This window comes from Agrilus planipennis, unplaced genomic scaffold, assembly GCF_000699045.2.
Source record: "Agrilus planipennis isolate EAB-ADULT unplaced genomic scaffold, Apla_2.0 scaffold38, whole genome shotgun sequence".
In the NCBI taxonomy this organism is placed as follows: Eukaryota; Metazoa; Arthropoda; class Insecta; order Coleoptera; family Buprestidae; genus Agrilus; species Agrilus planipennis.
In genome coordinates, this window is record NW_020438882.1 from 374,755 (window position 1) to 393,856 (window position 19,102).

General features: G+C 34.0%; 3 protein-coding genes across 6 annotated transcripts in view; 2 read left to right on the forward strand and 1 right to left on the reverse strand.

The window, feature by feature from the left end:
* The first annotated feature begins 159 nt into the window (after nucleotides 1-159).
* On the forward strand, nucleotides 160-7,667 carry LOC112906752 (xanthine dehydrogenase-like). 2 transcript variants are annotated; one of them, XM_025981561.1, is made up of 9 exons: nucleotides 160-217; nucleotides 1,001-3,164; nucleotides 3,246-3,554; nucleotides 3,792-4,129; nucleotides 4,188-4,494; nucleotides 5,231-5,504; nucleotides 5,560-5,783; nucleotides 7,258-7,425; nucleotides 7,485-7,667. In XM_025981561.1, the coding sequence occupies exons 2-9, from the start codon at nucleotides 1,041-1,043 to the stop codon at nucleotides 7,533-7,535; spliced, it is 3,795 nt and encodes a 1,264-aa protein (XP_025837346.1). In that variant the 5' UTR covers nucleotides 160-217; nucleotides 1,001-1,040; the 3' UTR covers nucleotides 7,536-7,667. The 2 variants fall into 2 exon arrangements, with proteins under 2 accessions (XP_025837346.1, XP_025837347.1); XM_025981562.1 differs by lacking the exons at nucleotides 5,560-5,783; nucleotides 7,258-7,425; nucleotides 7,485-7,667 and adding an exon at nucleotides 520-616 and having other exon boundaries at nucleotides 166-217; nucleotides 4,188-5,324.
* The window catches only part of LOC108745231, a 24,376-nt gene continuing 12,821 nt past the window's right edge, over nucleotides 7,548-19,102 (reverse strand). For both annotated transcript variants that reach the window (XM_018481371.1, XM_018481367.1), the window contains 3 exons: nucleotides 17,819-18,040; nucleotides 17,521-17,758; nucleotides 7,548-7,788 (listed from right to left, as the gene is read on the reverse strand). In XM_018481371.1, the coding sequence (XP_018336873.1) occupies nucleotides 7,682-7,788; nucleotides 17,521-17,758; nucleotides 17,819-18,040 (567 nt within the window). In that variant the 3' untranslated portion in view covers nucleotides 7,548-7,681. The remainder of the gene's footprint in view (nucleotides 7,789-17,520; nucleotides 17,759-17,818; nucleotides 18,041-19,102) is intronic.
* Nucleotides 7,991-14,785, forward strand: LOC108745232 (xanthine dehydrogenase-like). Of its 2 annotated transcripts, XM_018481372.2 has the most exons (9): nucleotides 7,991-8,328; nucleotides 8,762-8,819; nucleotides 9,122-9,218; nucleotides 9,603-11,766; nucleotides 11,848-12,156; nucleotides 12,394-12,731; nucleotides 12,790-13,096; nucleotides 13,833-14,106; nucleotides 14,162-14,785. In XM_018481372.2, the coding sequence occupies exons 1-9, from the start codon at nucleotides 8,281-8,283 to the stop codon at nucleotides 14,392-14,394; spliced, it is 3,828 nt and encodes a 1,275-aa protein (XP_018336874.1). In that variant the 5' UTR covers nucleotides 7,991-8,280; the 3' UTR covers nucleotides 14,395-14,785. The 2 variants fall into 2 exon arrangements, with proteins under 2 accessions (XP_018336874.1, XP_018336875.1); XM_018481373.2 differs by lacking the exon at nucleotides 9,122-9,218 and having other exon boundaries at nucleotides 8,306-8,328.

The window sequence follows — 19,102 nt, forward strand, 5'->3', positions numbered from 1 at the left end:
TGGTGAGCTATTTTTGTGGAAAATTTTTTAAATATGTAAATAATAATACAACGCTGTACAAAAATTATTTAATAAATTTTTAATTAATTATTCGAAATTATTAAAATTATGCATTATTAAAACTAGTAAAATACATATGGATTATCTAATACTTTGCAGATCGTAGAACGAAATGTTGATCCGGAATGGACACTACTCTATTATCTTAGAGATAAATGTATCCTTTAAGGACTAAAAAACAACAACAGACTGAAAACAATTCTGATATAGCATATATTTATAGACAAAAAGGTTTAATCACAAGAAATATTACTTCCTTAATTTTTTATTTTTAACGACTTTTGATAACTTAAGAGAATGAACAAATTATTCAAAGAATGAAATAAATCAACATAATTGTATTATACGTTATTTTGAAGATGATGCATCATTTCATAATTAAAATCTTATTATTTGTTAAAAATTGGTTAGGCCAGAAAATTAACTCTGATTTGTACATTTTCCTTAATGTTACTTTAGTACGTCTCTGTGGTACTAAAATGGGATGCGGGGAAGGTGGTTGTGGGGCATGTACTGTTATGGTATCTAAATATCTTAGAAAGAAGGATCAAATAGTGTATCCTTTGAAAACCAGTACCTATTTTGGCATGTACAAGTCGTGAATGATTTTAGGCTTTCCCTACAATTAGTCGTTGTTTGTATTTCATGCTGAAATATTCAAGAAGTGTAATCACAAAACAAAACAGTATTGAAACATCAATATTAACCCAATTTATATAATTAATTATTTATAAAATATTTAAACTTGTTTATACTTAGCCATATTAATTGGCACATCATAAATTATCACTTAATTCCTTTCTATTAATTATCAACTGATAAATAATTCATATGTAAAATGAACTGCAACAATATTACTTACAATTACTTTATTCAAACCTCCAAAGCATTTATGCAATTAGTTTTAAAAGCGACATTTGTTTCCTATTGAACCCATCAGACATATCCCAGTAAACGCATGTTTAGCCCCAGTATGTGCAATGCATGGTTTGGCGGTTACAACCGTCGAAGGTATAGGTTCTACAACGACCAAAATTCACTCCGTCCAAGAAAGAATAGCGAAAGCTCATGGTTCTCAATGTGGATATTGCACTCCAGGATTTGTTATGTCAATGTATACGCTCTTAAGGAATCAACCCAAGCCGACAATGGATGACTTGAAAACAGCCTTTCAAGGGAACCTATGTCGCTGTACAGGATACAGACCCATAATGGAAGGATTTAAAACATTCGTGGAACATCCGGACTGCGAAAAAATTACGAACGGTTTAGGTAACACGAATTTCAACGGGTGCCCCATGGGAAAACAATGTTGTAAAAATAGGAACAACGAAGAAAAAGAAGATAAAACATATGCATTGTTTCAAGTAAGTGACTGCAAACCGTACGATCATACGCAGGAGCCCATATTTCCTCCAGAATTAAAAATTTCTAACGGTTTTGACGATCAAAGTTTGGAGTTTAGAGGTCCTCGTGTTACATGGTTCAGACCCATATCGTTAGAATCCCTTTTGGAACTAAAACAACGTTTTCCCGAAAGCAAAATAATTGTCGGAAACACAGAAGTTCGTGTAGAAGTAAAATTTAAAAACCAACTTTACCCAATACATATCAGTCCCAGCTGCATTCCTGAAATGACCGAAATCCAATTAACGGATAAAGGGGTAAAAGTAGGAGCTTCCGTCACATTGCAAAACCTAGAAAGTTTTCTACGAATACAAACAGAATCTCAACCGGAAACTAAATTGCGTATTTTCGAAGCAATCCTTGATATGCTAAAGTTGTTTGGTGGAAAACAAATTCGCAACATGGCATCAGTTGGTGGCAACATAATGACTGGAAGCCCGACTTCTGATTTAAATCATATATTTATGGCGGCCAAAGTTGAATTAGAAATTAGAAGTCAAGCCGGTGGTTCCAGAACAATCCAATTGGATGAGAACTTTTTTACAGCATATCGCGAAAATGTACTGAACGGAAGTGAAGTGTTAATTTCTTTAGTGATACCATACACTGAAGAAAATCAATTCTTCTGTGCTTTCAAACAATCCCGTAGACGAGAAGATGATAGAACAATCGTAAATTTAGCTCTCAATACTCATATATCACCTATAACTAATACAGTTCAAGATATTCGTATTTGTTTAGGTGGAATGGCTGCTACAACTACGTATGCCAAAACCACAAGTGAATTTCTTAATGGTAAAACGTGGAATGAGGAAATATTAGATTTAGCTTTAGACTTACTTTTAACTGATTTACCCCTAACCCCATCGGCACCAGGAGGAATGATGCTCTACAGACAATCCTTGTCGTTAAGTCTTTTCTTTAAAGCTTTCTTAAAAATACTGTCTCAACTCAAACAGGATAACTCTAACTTCCATGCAATATATGAAACCGATTTGAGTGCAATTAAAGATTTTGATACCACTGTCATAAAATCTTCGCAATACTATCGTGAGACGTCTAAAATATCCCAGTACGATACCATCGGTACTCCTGTGGTACATTTCACTGCTTTTCAGCAAGCAACAGGCGAAGCTGTTTACTGCGACGATTTGCCTCATTTTAGTAATCAGTTGTATATGGGCATCGTTTGGAGTACTAAAGCACATGCAAAGATAAAATCCATAGACCCAAAACCTGCTTTAGAAATGGAAGGGGTACAAGCATTTTACTGTGCAAAGGATATTCCAAAAGAACGTAACATATTTGGATTTATTGTTCATGATGAAGAAGTATTTGTTTCTGAAACTTGCGAAAGTCCAGGGCAGATTTTGGGGGTTGTAATTGCCGACGATAAATTACTTGCACAAAGGGCAGCGAAGATGGTAAAGGTTGATTATGAAAACCTTCACCCCGTTATAGTTTCTATAGAAGATGCCATAAAATATGAATCTTACCTACCAGATTCGTATCGAGAAATGGGAAGAGGAAACGTTGATGCAGCTTTTAAGATCAGCAAATATGTTGTTGAGGGAGAAGTTAGAAGTGGCGCACAAGAACATTTCTATTTGGAACCAGCAGCTGTTAATGTTCTTCCAAAAAATGAAAATAACGAAATTGAAGTCTATTGTACAACACAAGATCCCACAAGTGTTGCGGTAAGTTTAGAAGAATATAAAACTAGGTCAACTATGACTTGTTTACCCAATTTATTTTGATAAAAACCTTCATCATTAAAGAGAGCTTTGTCGACCGTTTTGGAGATTCCACAAAATCGTATCGTAGTCAAAGTGAAAAGGGTAGGTGGAGCGTTTGGTGGAAAGGAGACAAGACCGACGGCTCTTGCACTTCCTGCAGCATTTGCAGCTCAAAAACTTAAACGACCTGTTAGATGCAGTTTAGACAGGGACGAAGATATCTTGTATAAAGGAACCAGAAATCCATTTTTAATGAAATACAAAGTAGCTTTCGATGAAAGTGGATTTATGTCGGCCATAGAATTAAATGTTTATGTCAATGCTGGACGATCTACAGACTTAAGCGTCATGGTAGGTGAACTTTTATTCCTCAATTGTCAAATTGATACAAAAATGTAATAGGTGTTTCAATAAAAATAAAAAAAGGAAGTTCGACTTTAGAAATTTTAACGAAAGGGCTAAAAACTTTTAGTTGTCTACTTCCAATTTTATTGTATTAATATGAATATGTTATTGTCAGTATTAATTAATTTGTCACTTACTTACTTAAGTACTTGCAAGTAAGCAAATTTATAATATACTTTAAAGGTATTGGAAAGAGCACTGTTACAATTCTTTAGTGCTTATAACACCGAGAATGTCAAATTCACTGGAATTTGTTGCAAAACTAATTTGCAAACATGTATCGCATACAGAGGGTTCGGAAGCCCCCAGTTGACATTGGCTACCGAATGTGCCGTTCGAGAAGTAGCTGACGCGCTCAACAAAGACGTTACAGAAATAATGCAGAAAAACTTTTTCAAAGAAGACGATCTTACATGTTATGGAAGCGAAACAGACTCTTGCACGTTGCAGAAATGTTTTGATGAGTGTCTGTCGAAGTCGAGCTATTTTGACAGGAAAAAAGAAATCGATGAATATAATAGGTAAACAATGTTATTTCCTTCATTAACATTAGCTACTTCAAAGTGATAAAATGTGCAGGAAAAATAGGTGGAAAAAACGTGGTATCACAGTTGTTCCTCTGCTTTACGGTATTGGATATACAGACGCTTTTATGAATTGTGGAGCAGCATTGGTAAATGTTTATACAGACGGCTCCGTCCTTTTAACACATGGAGGGATGGAGGCAGGACAGGGCATACACACGAAAATGATACAGATCGCAAGTAGGGTACTAGAAGTACCAATATCAAACGTTTTCATTAGTGAAACTTCGACCGACAAAGTACCCAACACAATGCCCACAGCTGCTAGCGTCACCTCTGATTACAACGGTCTTGCTGTATTGGTAATGGATGGGGCATTACATGTAAAATCGATTCCTAAATTTTTCAACCCTCTCAGTGTTTTACTGTATGATACGATCATTTGTATTTATAAGTCCAATGATTCTTGCCATAATTTTTATGAGTGTAGTATTGAGTTTCATTTTTTCTCTTATCTTCAATTTTCATTACGTTGGGCACTTTCTATTTATATAGGTATCTATTCTATTTATTAAAACTTACGTGATATTGTTAAAAAAAACAGTTATTTTCCGAGCCGTTTTGTTGTGTTTGATGCAGATTTGCTGTGTCAGATGTTTCGCTGCTCGTTGGAAAATCCTCAGTGACGACCGGGTTGGTAGCTCTGACTCTGACAGGCAATTGTTTTAATTGTTTTCATATTAATTTGTGTTTCAAACGGTAACAGACATAACTAATCAAAAAAAGTGATTTTTTCCAAAATAATATGTCAAAAGGAGTGTCTATTAATTAAAAAGAACTTACCTAGAAGAAATGATTACATATCTGACAATATTACTAAACTATTTTGACTCCTAATATAAATGAGAAATATTCATAGTGTCACCTATGTAATCCATCATGAAAACTGAAAAAGTTAGGAACCGATTTGACTTTGAATGCACTAAATACGTAGAAGATGGACGGGATAGTTTGAAGAAATTGCTTTCCCGTCCATTACCTACTCATTACTGTGCTCTTTCAAAAATTACTGGTTATTTCTTATGTATGCATGTTTAGGACGCTTGTGAAAAGATTAAAAATCGTTTGGAACCGTTTAAAGAAAAAAATCCAAATGGAACTTGGAATGATTGGGTTACCGCCGCGTTTTTTGACCGGGTCAGTCTTTCTGCAACTGGCTATTACAAAGTACCTGATGTTGGTTACAATTTGAAAGAAAACAGCGGTAGAGCTTTCAACTACTTTACAAATGGTGTTTGTTGCACTGAAGTAATAGTAGATTGTCTTACTGGCGATCATCAAATTTTGCGTGCTGACATTGTAATGGATATAGGTAATATATACATAAGCAACTGGCAAAATAAGAAAATTAACAACATTTTGTGCAGGAAAAAGCTTAAACCCAGCTATAGATGTTGGTCAGATAGAAGGGGCTTTCGTTCAAGGTGTCGGTTTTCATACGTTGGAAGAAATGGTTTATTCTCCAACTGGAGAAGTTTATACTACTGGTCCGGGAATGTATAAAATTCCAGGACTTAACGACATTCCTAGAGAATTTAACGTGACTATTCTTAAAGGAGTTGGAAATCCTAGAGCAGTATATTCGTCTAAGGTCCAATGAATACATATATAATAAAAATCAGAGTCAATATAGGGGATAAAACCAGTTTATTATGGTAACCAACACCTACGTTCGACTTTATGGTATAAGTTAATATCCTAAAGAAAAGTTATACGATAAATAAGAAACGTTAGGTACTGATTGTCATAATAAAGTATTTTTACCCCTAATTTTATTATGTTAGTATCTTGAGAGAAAGAAGGAACGGAAACTTAATAACTTTATAAATTCGATTAGACAGCGTTCAAGTATTACGTAAACAGAATTTTTCAGAAGTTATATCTACCCCCCCTCTCTCTCATTACAGTTTTACTGCCTTCAATGATGTTGATCGCGTCTTCGATGTACAGATTAAAAAGTAGCGGTGATAGTGTGCATCCATGTCTGACTCCCTTCCTAATATTTACTACTCTACGTTGCAGCCCCAGCTCTATAACTGCCTGTTGCTCTTTATACAAACTAAGTATTACTCTTCTATCTCTAAAATTCATCCCTAAATTTTTAAATTATATTTTACATCTTCTCCCATTTAACATTGTCAAAAGCTTTTTCTAAATTTACAAATCCTATGTACGCATTCTTTCTTTTTTCTATCGTTTTCGCTATTGTTACACGTAAAGCTAGAATGGCCTCCCGCGTTCCTCTATTTCTTCTAAACCCAAATTTATCTTCCCCTAATAGTTCTTCCGCCTTTTTTTCAATCCTCCTCTGTATAATTCTAATTAAGATTTTTGACGCATGGAAAGTTAAGCTAATTGTTCTAAATGTCTCGCACCTATCCGCGCCTTTTTAGGTATGGTTACTACCACGTTCCGTTTATAATCCTGTGGGACTTTCCCCATCTCCTAAAGGTGATTAACTAGCTTAAACATACGATCTCTAACCTCTTGCCCTGCATGTTTTAGAATTTCCGCCTGTATCCCATCAATACCTGGCGCCTTATTATTCTTTAAGTTTTTTTAATGCTACATGGAATTGTTCTCTCATTATGGGATAACCTAGTTCATCTGTCTCCCCACTACCTTCCTTGTCTAATATATCTTTTAACCAATGGCCTGCGTATAGGTTCTCTAATTATTCTTTCCACCTATTTGCCTTTTCCTCATTTTCTATCAAAATGACCCCTGCCTGGTTTCTTATATTATTACTACTGTACTCTACATCTCTAAAATTTCTTTTAATTATATTATAAGCCTCATCGGGTTTAGCTACCTCAAACTTTTCTTCTACTTTTTTATATCTCCTATCAATCCACTGTCCCTTAGCTGCCCTACACTTCCTAATTATTTCCCACTATATAGCCTTATATCTTTTTTGCTCTTGTTCGTCTGTCCTGCTTTTGTATTTCCGCCTTTCCTCAGTCAGCATAAATAAGAAAAAATGAATCTTTCCGAACTCTGCGCCTGTTTACGTAATCCTTGAATGTCCCTGTCAGAGCGATTTAAAAACCGTATTATTATTGTAGGCGGTAGGAGAGCCTCCACTTTGTCTGTCAGTTTCTGTATTTTTTGCAATCAAGGAGGCAATAAAAGCTGCCAGAAAAGATGTGGGCGCTTTAACGAAATTTATCTTAAATTCACCGGCAACCGCAGAAAGAATACGGAATGCATGCAAAGATCAGTTTACTTCGAAGGTAATTCTTTTTTTGAAAAAATGCACTCGTATTTACTTAAAAAATTAATTCTTTTACAGATAAAAGATCCTGCTTTAAACGGTACTTTACCGTGGAACGTCGTTCCTTAACTAAAAGCAAAATACTCGTGGTAAACTTTAATATCTAATCAAAATCATATACATTTGTACATATGAACAGAGTAGGAATGAAAACTATAATAAAAGAGTACAAATAGTCACTAAAAACAGTAACAATTATTTTTTAAGTCTTCAATTTAGTTAGTTTTGTTAGTGTTCTTTCCACAGGTTATAGAACAGTACTTTTCAAATTGTGATAAATTCACATCGGCTGTGTCCAATCTTGATAAGTAAATCATGGCAGCTAAAAAACGAATAAAAGTCGTTTACAACCTGTTAGATTTTTATTATTATAGGTACATGTTGTAGTTTTTATTTTACTTTAAACTGCTATTAATAAAAAGCATTTCGATAAAATAATGTAAAAATTTGATTTATCGTAATAAATTANTTTTTATTATATAACCATTTTAACTTTATTGATAAGAAATATAACAGATGAATGGCATGCTTTAAAGTTCAGTTAGGTCACTTCTTCTATTAAGGAGTAATTATTTTAATTCATATGCTTTACTGATATACAATTACGACATTAAAATTACCTTTAAAAATTGTATATGAATGATAAATTGCTGAAGTACGCATCTGTTTAAGTAGGTTGTAGATAAATTAAATTTTTTGATATGCGTACTTTATCTAACGTACTTCGTCCAACAAATGCAATATTTATTTTCTTAAATACCCATTGTCAGTCGGTTTATTACTTGAGAATGTACTGAAAAGCGTTGACGTTAACATGGCAGAAAGTTTTTCAACACTCGTGTTCTTTGTAAATGGAAAAAAAGTAAGTGGATGGCTTCATTTAATTAAAAATATGAGTAACAATAGTCGTTAAAAGAAATAATTCTGTTAGTTTTAGTTTTATATTTGTTTTTTGTTGTTGTGTTTGCTTGAAAAAAGATAATAACAATTCATAAAATTTACGTACTTATTTACATATTGAGTTAAATAATATATTAATTTTACATTCAGGTATTAAATTGATCAAATATCTTCAAAAATTATAAAATGAGTTAGCTGATCCTTACAATTATTTTAGCAAATTGGTATTATGTCATTGGTGAGCTATTTTTGTGGAAAATTTTTTAAATATGTAAATAATAATACAACGCTGTACAAAAATTATTTAATAAATTTTTAATTAATTATTCGAAATTATTAAAATTATGCATTATTAAAACTAGTAAAATACATATGGATTATCTAATACTTTGCAGATCGTAGAACGAAATGTTGATCCGGAATGGACACTACTCTATTATCTTAGAGATAAATGTATCCTTTAAGGACTAAAAAACAACAACAGACTGAAAACAATTCTGATATAGCATATATTTATAGACAAAAAGGTTTAATCACAAGAAATATTACTTCCTTAATTTTTTATTTTTAACGACTTTTGATAACTTAAGAGAATGAACAAATTATTCAAAGAATGAAATAAATCAACATAATTGTATTATACGTTATTTTGAAGATGATGCATCATTTCATAATTAAAATCTTATTATTTGTTAAAAATTGGTTAGGCCAGAAAATTAACTCTGATTTGTACATTTTCCTTAATGTTACTTTAGTACGTCTCTGTGGTACTAAAATGGGATGCGGGGAAGGTGGTTGTGGGGCATGTACTGTTATGGTATCTAAATATCTTAGAAAGAAGGATCAAATAGTGTATCCTTTGAAAACCAGTACCTATTTTGGCATGTACAAGTCGTGAATGATTTTAGGCTTTCCCTACAATTAGTCGTTGTTTGTATTTCATGCTGAAATATTCAAGAAGTGTAATCACAAAACAAAACAGTATTGAAACATCAATATTAACCCAATTTATATAATTAATTATTTATAAAATATTTAAACTTGTTTATACTTAGCCATATTAATTGGCACATCATAAATTATCACTTAATTCCTTTCTATTAATTATCAACTGATAAATAATTCATATGTAAAATGAACTGCAACAATATTACTTACAATTACTTTATTCAAACCTCCAAAGCATTTATGCAATTAGTTTTAAAAGCGACATTTGTTTCCTATTGAACCCATCAGACATATCCCAGTAAACGCATGTTTAGCCCCAGTATGTGCAATGCATGGTTTGGCGGTTACAACCGTCGAAGGTATAGGTTCTACAACGACCAAAATTCACTCCGTCCAAGAAAGAATAGCGAAAGCTCATGGTTCTCAATGTGGATATTGCACTCCAGGATTTGTTATGTCAATGTATACGCTCTTAAGGAATCAACCCAAGCCGACAATGGATGACTTGAAAACAGCCTTTCAAGGGAACCTATGTCGCTGTACAGGATACAGACCCATAATGGAAGGATTTAAAACATTCGTGGAACATCCGGACTGCGAAAAAATTACGAACGGTTTAGGTAACACGAATTTCAACGGGTGCCCCATGGGAAAACAATGTTGTAAAAATAGGAACAACGAAGAAAAAGAAGATAAAACATATGCATTGTTTCAAGTAAGTGACTGCAAACCGTACGATCATACGCAGGAGCCCATATTTCCTCCAGAATTAAAAATTTCTAACGGTTTTGACGATCAAAGTTTGGAGTTTAGAGGTCCTCGTGTTACATGGTTCAGACCCATATCGTTAGAATCCCTTTTGGAACTAAAACAACGTTTTCCCGAAAGCAAAATAATTGTCGGAAACACAGAAGTTCGTGTAGAAGTAAAATTTAAAAACCAACTTTACCCAATACATATCAGTCCCAGCTGCATTCCTGAAATGACCGAAATCCAATTAACGGATAAAGGGGTAAAAGTAGGAGCTTCCGTCACATTGCAAAACCTAGAAAGTTTTCTACGAATACAAACAGAATCTCAACCGGAAACTAAATTGCGTATTTTCGAAGCAATCCTTGATATGCTAAAGTTGTTTGGTGGAAAACAAATTCGCAACATGGCATCAGTTGGTGGCAACATAATGACTGGAAGCCCGACTTCTGATTTAAATCATATATTTATGGCGGCCAAAGTTGAATTAGAAATTAGAAGTCAAGCCGGTGGTTCCAGAACAATCCAATTGGATGAGAACTTTTTTACAGCATATCGCGAAAATGTACTGAACGGAAGTGAAGTGTTAATTTCTTTAGTGATACCATACACTGAAGAAAATCAATTCTTCTGTGCTTTCAAACAATCCCGTAGACGAGAAGATGATAGAACAATCGTAAATTTAGCTCTCAATACTCATATATCACCTATAACTAATACAGTTCAAGATATTCGTATTTGTTTAGGTGGAATGGCTGCTACAACTACGTATGCCAAAACCACAAGTGAATTTCTTAATGGTAAAACGTGGAATGAGGAAATATTAGATTTAGCTTTAGACTTACTTTTAACTGATTTACCCCTAACCCCATCGGCACCAGGAGGAATGATGCTCTACAGACAATCCTTGTCGTTAAGTCTTTTCTTTAAAGCTTTCTTAAAAATACTGTCTCAACTCAAACAGGATAACTCTAACTTCCATGCAATATATGAAACCGATTTGAGTGCAATTAAAGATTTTGATACCACTGTCATAAAATCTTCGCAATACTATCGTGAGACGTCTAAAATATCCCAGTACGATACCATCGGTACTCCTGTGGTACATTTCACTGCTTTTCAGCAAGCAACAGGCGAAGCTGTTTACTGCGACGATTTGCCTCATTTTAGTAATCAGTTGTATATGGGCATCGTTTGGAGTACTAAAGCACATGCAAAGATAAAATCCATAGACCCAAAACCTGCTTTAGAAATGGAAGGGGTACAAGCATTTTACTGTGCAAAGGATATTCCAAAAGAACGTAACATATTTGGATTTATTGTTCATGATGAAGAAGTATTTGTTTCTGAAACTTGCGAAAGTCCAGGGCAGATTTTGGGGGTTGTAATTGCCGACGATAAATTACTTGCACAAAGGGCAGCGAAGATGGTAAAGGTTGATTATGAAAACCTTCACCCCGTTATAGTTTCTATAGAAGATGCCATAAAATATGAATCTTACCTACCAGATTCGTATCGAGAAATGGGAAGAGGAAACGTTGATGCAGCTTTTAAGATCAGCAAATATGTTGTTGAGGGAGAAGTTAGAAGTGGCGCACAAGAACATTTCTATTTGGAACCAGCAGCTGTTAATGTTCTTCCAAAAAATGAAAATAACGAAATTGAAGTCTATTGTACAACACAAGATCCCACAAGTGTTGCGGTAAGTTTAGAAGAATATAAAACTAGGTCAACTATGACTTGTTTACCCAATTTATTTTGATAAAAACCTTCATCATTAAAGAGAGCTTTGTCGACCGTTTTGGAGATTCCACAAAATCGTATCGTAGTCAAAGTGAAAAGGGTAGGTGGAGCGTTTGGTGGAAAGGAGACAAGACCGACGGCTCTTGCACTTCCTGCAGCATTTGCAGCTCAAAAACTTAAACGACCTGTTAGATGCAGTTTAGACAGGGACGAAGATATCTTGTATAAAGGAACCAGAAATCCATTTTTAATGAAATACAAAGTAGCTTTCGATGAAAGTGGATTTATGTCGGCCATAGAATTAAATGTTTATGTCAATGCTGGACGATCTACAGACTTAAGCGTCATGGTAGGTGAACTTTTATTCCTCAATTGTCAAATTGATACAAAAATGTAATAGGTGTTTCAATAAAAATAAAAAAAGGAAGTTCGACTTTAGAAATTTTAACGAAAGGGCTAAAAACTTTTAGTTGTCTACTTCCAATTTTATTGTATTAATATGAATATGTTATTGTCAGTATTAATTAATTTGTCACTTACTTACTTAAGTACTTGCAAGTAAGCAAATTTATAATATACTTTAAAGGTATTGGAAAGAGCACTGTTACAATTCTTTAGTGCTTATAACACCGAGAATGTCAAATTCACTGGAATTTGTTGCAAAACTAATTTGCAAACATGTATCGCATACAGAGGGTTCGGAAGCCCCCAGTTGACATTGGCTACCGAATGTGCCGTTCGAGAAGTAGCTGACGCGCTCAACAAAGACGTTACAGAAATAATGCAGAAAAACTTTTTCAAAGAAGACGATCTTACATGTTATGGAAGCGAAACAGACTCTTGCACGTTGCAGAAATGTTTTGATGAGTGTCTGTCGAAGTCGAGCTATTTTGACAGGAAAAAAGAAATCGATGAATATAATAGGTAAACAATGTTATTTCCTTCATTAACATTAGCTACTTCAAAGTGATAAAATGTGCAGGAAAAATAGGTGGAAAAAACGTGGTATCACAGTTGTTCCTCTGCTTTACGGTATTGGATATACAGACGCTTTTATGAATTGTGGAGCAGCATTGGTAAATGTTTATACAGACGGCTCCGTCCTTTTAACACATGGAGGGATGGAGGCAGGACAGGGCATACACACGAAAATGATACAGATCGCAAGTAGGGTACTAGAAGTACCAATATCAAACGTTTTCATTAGTGAAACTTCGACCGACAAAGTACCCAACACAATGCCCACAGCTGCTAGCGTCACCTCTGATTACAACGGTCTTGCTGTATTGGTAATGGATGGGGCATTACATGTAAAATCGATTCCTAAATTTTTCAACCCTCTCAGTGTTTTACTGTATGATACGATCATTTGTATTTATAAGTCCAATGATTCTTGCCATAATTTTTATGAGTGTAGTATTGAGTTTCATTTTTTCTCTTATCTTCAATTTTCATTACGTTGGGCACTTTCTATTTATATAGGTATCTATTCTATTTATTAAAACTTACGTGATATTGTTAAAAAAAACAGTTATTTTCCGAGCCGTTTTGTTGTGTTTGATGCAGATTTGCTGTGTCAGATGTTTCGCTGCTCGTTGGAAAATCCTCAGTGACGACCGGGTTGGTAGCTCTGACTCTGACAGGCAATTGTTTTAATTGTTTTCATATTAATTTGTGTTTCAAACGGTAACAGACATAACTAATCAAAAAAAGTGATTTTTTCCAAAATAATATGTCAAAAGGAGTGTCTATTAATTAAAAAGAACTTACCTAGAAGAAATGATTACATATCTGACAATATTACTAAACTATTTTGACTCCTAATATAAATGAGAAATATTCATAGTGTCACCTATGTAATCCATCATGAAAACTGAAAAAGTTAGGAACCGATTTGACTTTGAATGCACTAAATACGTAGAAGATGGACGGGATAGTTTGAAGAAATTGCTTTCCCGTCCATTACCTACTCATTACTGTGCTCTTTCAAAAATTACTGGTTATTTCTTATGTATGCATGTTTAGGACGCTTGTGAAAAGATTAAAAATCGTTTGGAACCGTTTAAAGAAAAAAATCCAAATGGAACTTGGAATGATTGGGTTACCGCCGCGTTTTTTGACCGGGTCAGTCTTTCTGCAACTGGCTATTACAAAGTACCTGATGTTGGTTACAATTTGAAAGAAAACAGCGGTAGAGCTTTCAACTACTTTACAAATGGTGTTTGTTGCACTGAAGTAATAGTAGATTGTCTTACTGGCGATCATCAAATTTTGCGTGCTGACATTGTAATGGATATAGGTAATATATACATAAGCAACTGGCAAAATAAGAAAATTAACAACATTTTGTGCAGGAAAAAGCTTAAACCCAGCTATAGATGTTGGTCAGATAGAAGGGGCTTTCGTTCAAGGTGTCGGTTTTCATACGTTGGAAGAAATGGTTTATTCTCCAACTGGAGAAGTTTATACTACTGGTCCGGGAATGTATAAAATTCCAGGACTTAACGACATTCCTAGAGAATTTAACGTGACTATTCTTAAAGGAGTTGGAAATCCTAGAGCAGTATATTCGTCTAAGGTCCAATGAATACATATATAATAAAAATCAGAGTCAATATAGGGGATAAAACCAGTTTATTATGGTAACCAACACCTACGTTCGACTTTATGGTATAAGTTAATATCCTAAAGAAAAGTTATACGATAAATAAGAAACGTTAGGTACTGATTGTCATAATAAAGTATTTTTACCCCTAATTTTATTATGTTAGTATCTTGAGAGAAAGAAGGAACGGAAACTTAATAACTTTATAAATTCGATTAGACAGCGTTCAAGTATTACGTAAACAGAATTTTTCAGAAGTTATATCTACCCCCCCTCTCTCTCATTACAGTTTTACTGCCTTCAATGATGTTGATCGCGTCTTCGATGTACAGATTAAAAAGTAGCGGTGATAGTGTGCATCCATGTCTGACTCCCTTCCTAATATTTACTACTCTACGTTGCAGCCCCAGCTCTATAACTGCCTGTTGCTCTTTATACAAACTAAGTATTACTCTTCTATCTCTAAAATTCATCCCTAAATTTTTAAATTATATTTTACATCTTCTCCCATTTAACATTGTCAAAAGCTTTTTCTAAATTTACAAATCCTATGTACGCATTCTTTCTTTTTTCTATCGTTTTCGCTATTGTTACACGTAAAGCTAGAATGGCCTCCCGCGTTCCTCTATTTCTTCTAAACCCAAATTTATCTTCCCCTAATAGTTCTTCCGCCTTTTTTTCAATCCTCCTCTGTATAATTCTAATTAAGATTTTTGACGCATGGAAAGTTAAGCTAATTGTTCTAAATGTCTCGCACCTATCCGCGCCTTTTTAGGTATGGTTACTACCACGTTCCGTTTATAATCCTGTGGGACTTTCCCCATCTCCTAAAGGTGATTAACTAGCTTAAACATACGATCTCTAACCTCTTGCCCTGCATGTTTTAGAATTTCCGCCTGTATCCCATCAATACCTGGCGCCTTATTATTCTTTAAGTTTTTTTAATGCTACATGGAATTGTTCTCTCATTATGGGATAACCTAGTTCATCTGTCTCCCCACTACCTTCCTTGTCTAATATATCTTTTAACCAATGGCCTGCGTATAGGTTCTCTAATTATTCTTTCCACCTATTTGCCTTTTCCTCATTTTCTATCAAAATGACCCCTGCCTGGTTTCTTATATTATTACTACTGTACTCTACATCTCTAAAATTTCTTTTAATTATATTATAAGCCTCATCGGTTTTACCTACTTCAAACTTTTCTTCTACTTCTTTACACAAACTATCAATCCACTGTTTCTTAGCTGCCGTACACTTCCTAATTATTTCCCACTTTATAGCCATATCTTTTTTACCCTTCTTTTCTTCTGTTTTCGTATTTCCTGCTTTCTTCTATTAACCCTACTATCTCGTTTGTTATCCATGGTTTCCGTCTTTCTTTTTTTTTAAGACCGAATATATCTGTAGCTGATGAGTTTAGGTACGTCTTAATGCAATTCCATCCTGTCTATATATCCCTGTTATTCGTTTTTCCCGCCGCCTTTAGTATTTCGTGTGTCTTTGTACATAGCCTATCACGCGTTCCGTTAAATATTAGCAAGTCAAGTCAAGACGTCTCCTACCTTCCCTCTTTTTCAGAATTTTCAATTTAAGATTGTTCTTCATAACTACTAAGTTATGATCGCTATCTATATCTGCTCCTGAATATCTCCTACAGTTCTTCACTTGATTTTTAAATCTTTGCCTAACAAGTATGTAATCTAACTGATATCTCCCTAAATCACCTGGCATCTCCCACGTATAGCACCTCCTAACGTGATGGTTGAGTAAAGTATTCGCGACGGTTAAGTTATGTTTATCACAAAATATCAGTCTATCTCCCCTATCATTTCTATTGCCTAATCCAAAAGAACCTGCTACTGCACGTACTTTACCTTCACCTATTACTGCGTTGAAGTCTCCTACAACTATTAGGTTTTCCTGCCCTTTCACTTAGCTTAACACGTCCTCTATATTTGCATAAACTGCTTCTACATCTTCATCATTGTAAGATAATGTAGGCAAGTAAACCTGCACTAATACCGTTTTTACCGGCTTCGAGTTTATTTTAACCGTAACNTTATAACTCTTGATTTATTTTACTTAATTAAGACATTTAAAAGGTCTGATTTCAAAAGATAATAAAGTAGTCGCTATGATATGTAACATCTATAACACCGGAAACGAGCAAAACAATGATTTCACAACGTAAGTTGCATGGGCTGACGAAGGCTACCAAGTCGAACGGTTGACAGCTATCCCGTAGGAAAAATTTCCATTGAAATTCAATGAGAGTCAATGGAAAATTTGTAAATTCCATTCAAAACCATTTGGCATAAATGGAAAAATAATTGTTTCCATTTACAATGATTCCATTAATATTTACATAGGAAAAATTTCCATTGATTTTCAATGGGAACCAATGCAAATTTTATAAATTCTATTTAAAACTATTCAATATGAATGGAAAAACAATTGGGTACCTAAAAATGAAGAAGATCTAGTTTGAGATGATTAAAATGGAGAAAAACGTGCTGATGTTAATGAGATTATCAAAGCAAATTGTACAAATAATAAACAAGACATTATTTGGAATAATAATTGTCATGTAATTCATATTTTTACCGTCGAAAAACCTCATATTTCGTCTTGATTAAAAAGAATGTCATTTAATTACCACTAACAGTAATTTAAGGTAAAAAATAAAGATTCGATTCAGGAATGGAAGTTCTAATGGAACGCAATGGAAATCCCCTTGAGTTTGGGAATGGGATTTCCACTAGAATTTTAGTGGAAATTCTATTCATTCCATTGGCAGTTCTCCACTTATAACCATTAATTATTATTAGTGGTAATTAAATGGCATTTTTTTAATGGAAATAGAATGGAAATTTTTCCTACGGGATGCCTTCTTTGTTTTTCCATTCTTTCCCTCAGCCAACTTCTCCCTCTTAATCACTACGTTCACGAAATCACTCCTATGATTTGGCATATACGCGCATACCAAGCGGAAAGATGTTAGGTACACATCAATAAAAAAAGTCATGATTTCTGTTTCACTACACAATTGTTGCTACATAATAATAATAATAATAGTCATCGTAATAGTTCGTTTAAATATCGTACCTTCAAGTTGTATTTCGTTAACTAAAAGTCCTTGCCCGATGTATCTTGCGATTAATTCTAAATGGGGATGCAAACCAGCCCTGTATCTAGCAGCGAGGATGCGAAGGAGTTCAATTGTATCCTTATCTAATTCCTTTCCTTTCAGTTTTGCTTCTTTTCCAGCTATTTTAAATATTGTAACAAACAACTGTCGCAACTGCTTTCTCAAAATTATTTCTTCGTTTACTTCATCCTCAAACTGAATTTTTTTTGATTACATTAGTTTTAATTAAAATTTAACAAATAATAATTAATTTACGTGATCGAATCCTAAGATTTTAACAATTGATATTTCTCCTTCTTCTACTCTTTCTAATAACTTGATGAAGGCATCTAATTTGACGGCATCGTTAATTCGCCCATTGATGATCGCTTCTATTAATTGCAAAAAGTATCTCATGGTGTTTGGTTTTGTTTTGTATGCAGCCAAATATAATAGAGTACCTTGATTAGCATTAATGTGATTTACCCAAATTCTGGCCTATAAGAGGATACAAAATGTATTTTGTATATACAGGGCGTTCCACCTAATACACCATATGATTCCAGACTACTTTTATAAAAACATTTTTTTTTATTCAAAGTATAATAACAGAGTTATGGACGAAACCATCTTAGGTGGAACACCCTGTACATTAGTAACTGAAAATACACTACCACAATATTGCGCTCGAAAAACTAAAAGGAAAAGATAGTTAGGTACTTCTTAAGATATTACAGAAAGGTGCCTTCCTGGTCATATCTTTGAAAAACTTTAAGTACACAGAAGCAAGCCAACTAAATTGTTCTTTTCAAGGTCATTAGCATATTTAAGAAAAGAAATCTAAACTTTAAATAAACACCAATTTTTAGTGTTCTTATTATTCTTTTGGGTAAACCCAAATTTCGATACAAATAAACAAAATCTGAAAAGAACATCAATAATTCTGATCTTTAATGAATCTTGCAATTGGCCAAAGGACTCGGCTAGATCCTTATGGAAAATTGCCCTCTGTCAAACTCTTTAAAATTTTGAATTCTGGTAGTTCTCAATGTGATCAAAAGTCTCAATGGGTACTAAGTCGTAAAAGGTCATCTTTTTGAGATATGGTTCCTTGAAGCGATTCAGTAGCACACGCGCCGTAGAGTAAAAACATGCTTATCGGTTCTAGATATTATGAGTTTAATATTTGGAACAGAGGTTTGAAATTTTGTAGTAAGATAGATAAGGCTTTGTTCTAAACATTGTCGAAGGCCAGTTTTTAATTTTTCAATGAAAATACGTGTCCTATAAGAAGCATCAAATATAAACGCTTGTAAAAGCTTTTAATGATCAAATTATTGAAAACCAAAAAAGTACCGAGTTGGTGTGAACCTTTGTCTGTTACCATACTAAAAATCATATATTTATCTCGCAACGTTAAATCACAATATTTAGAATAGAAACCCATGTTTTCGGAAAATTAGAGAAAAATTCACACTAGGCACGAGCTCTTGTTGTTTCCATATAAGAGACTATATGCGACCTTTGATATATACGTCGAGAACCACCAGAATCCAAAGA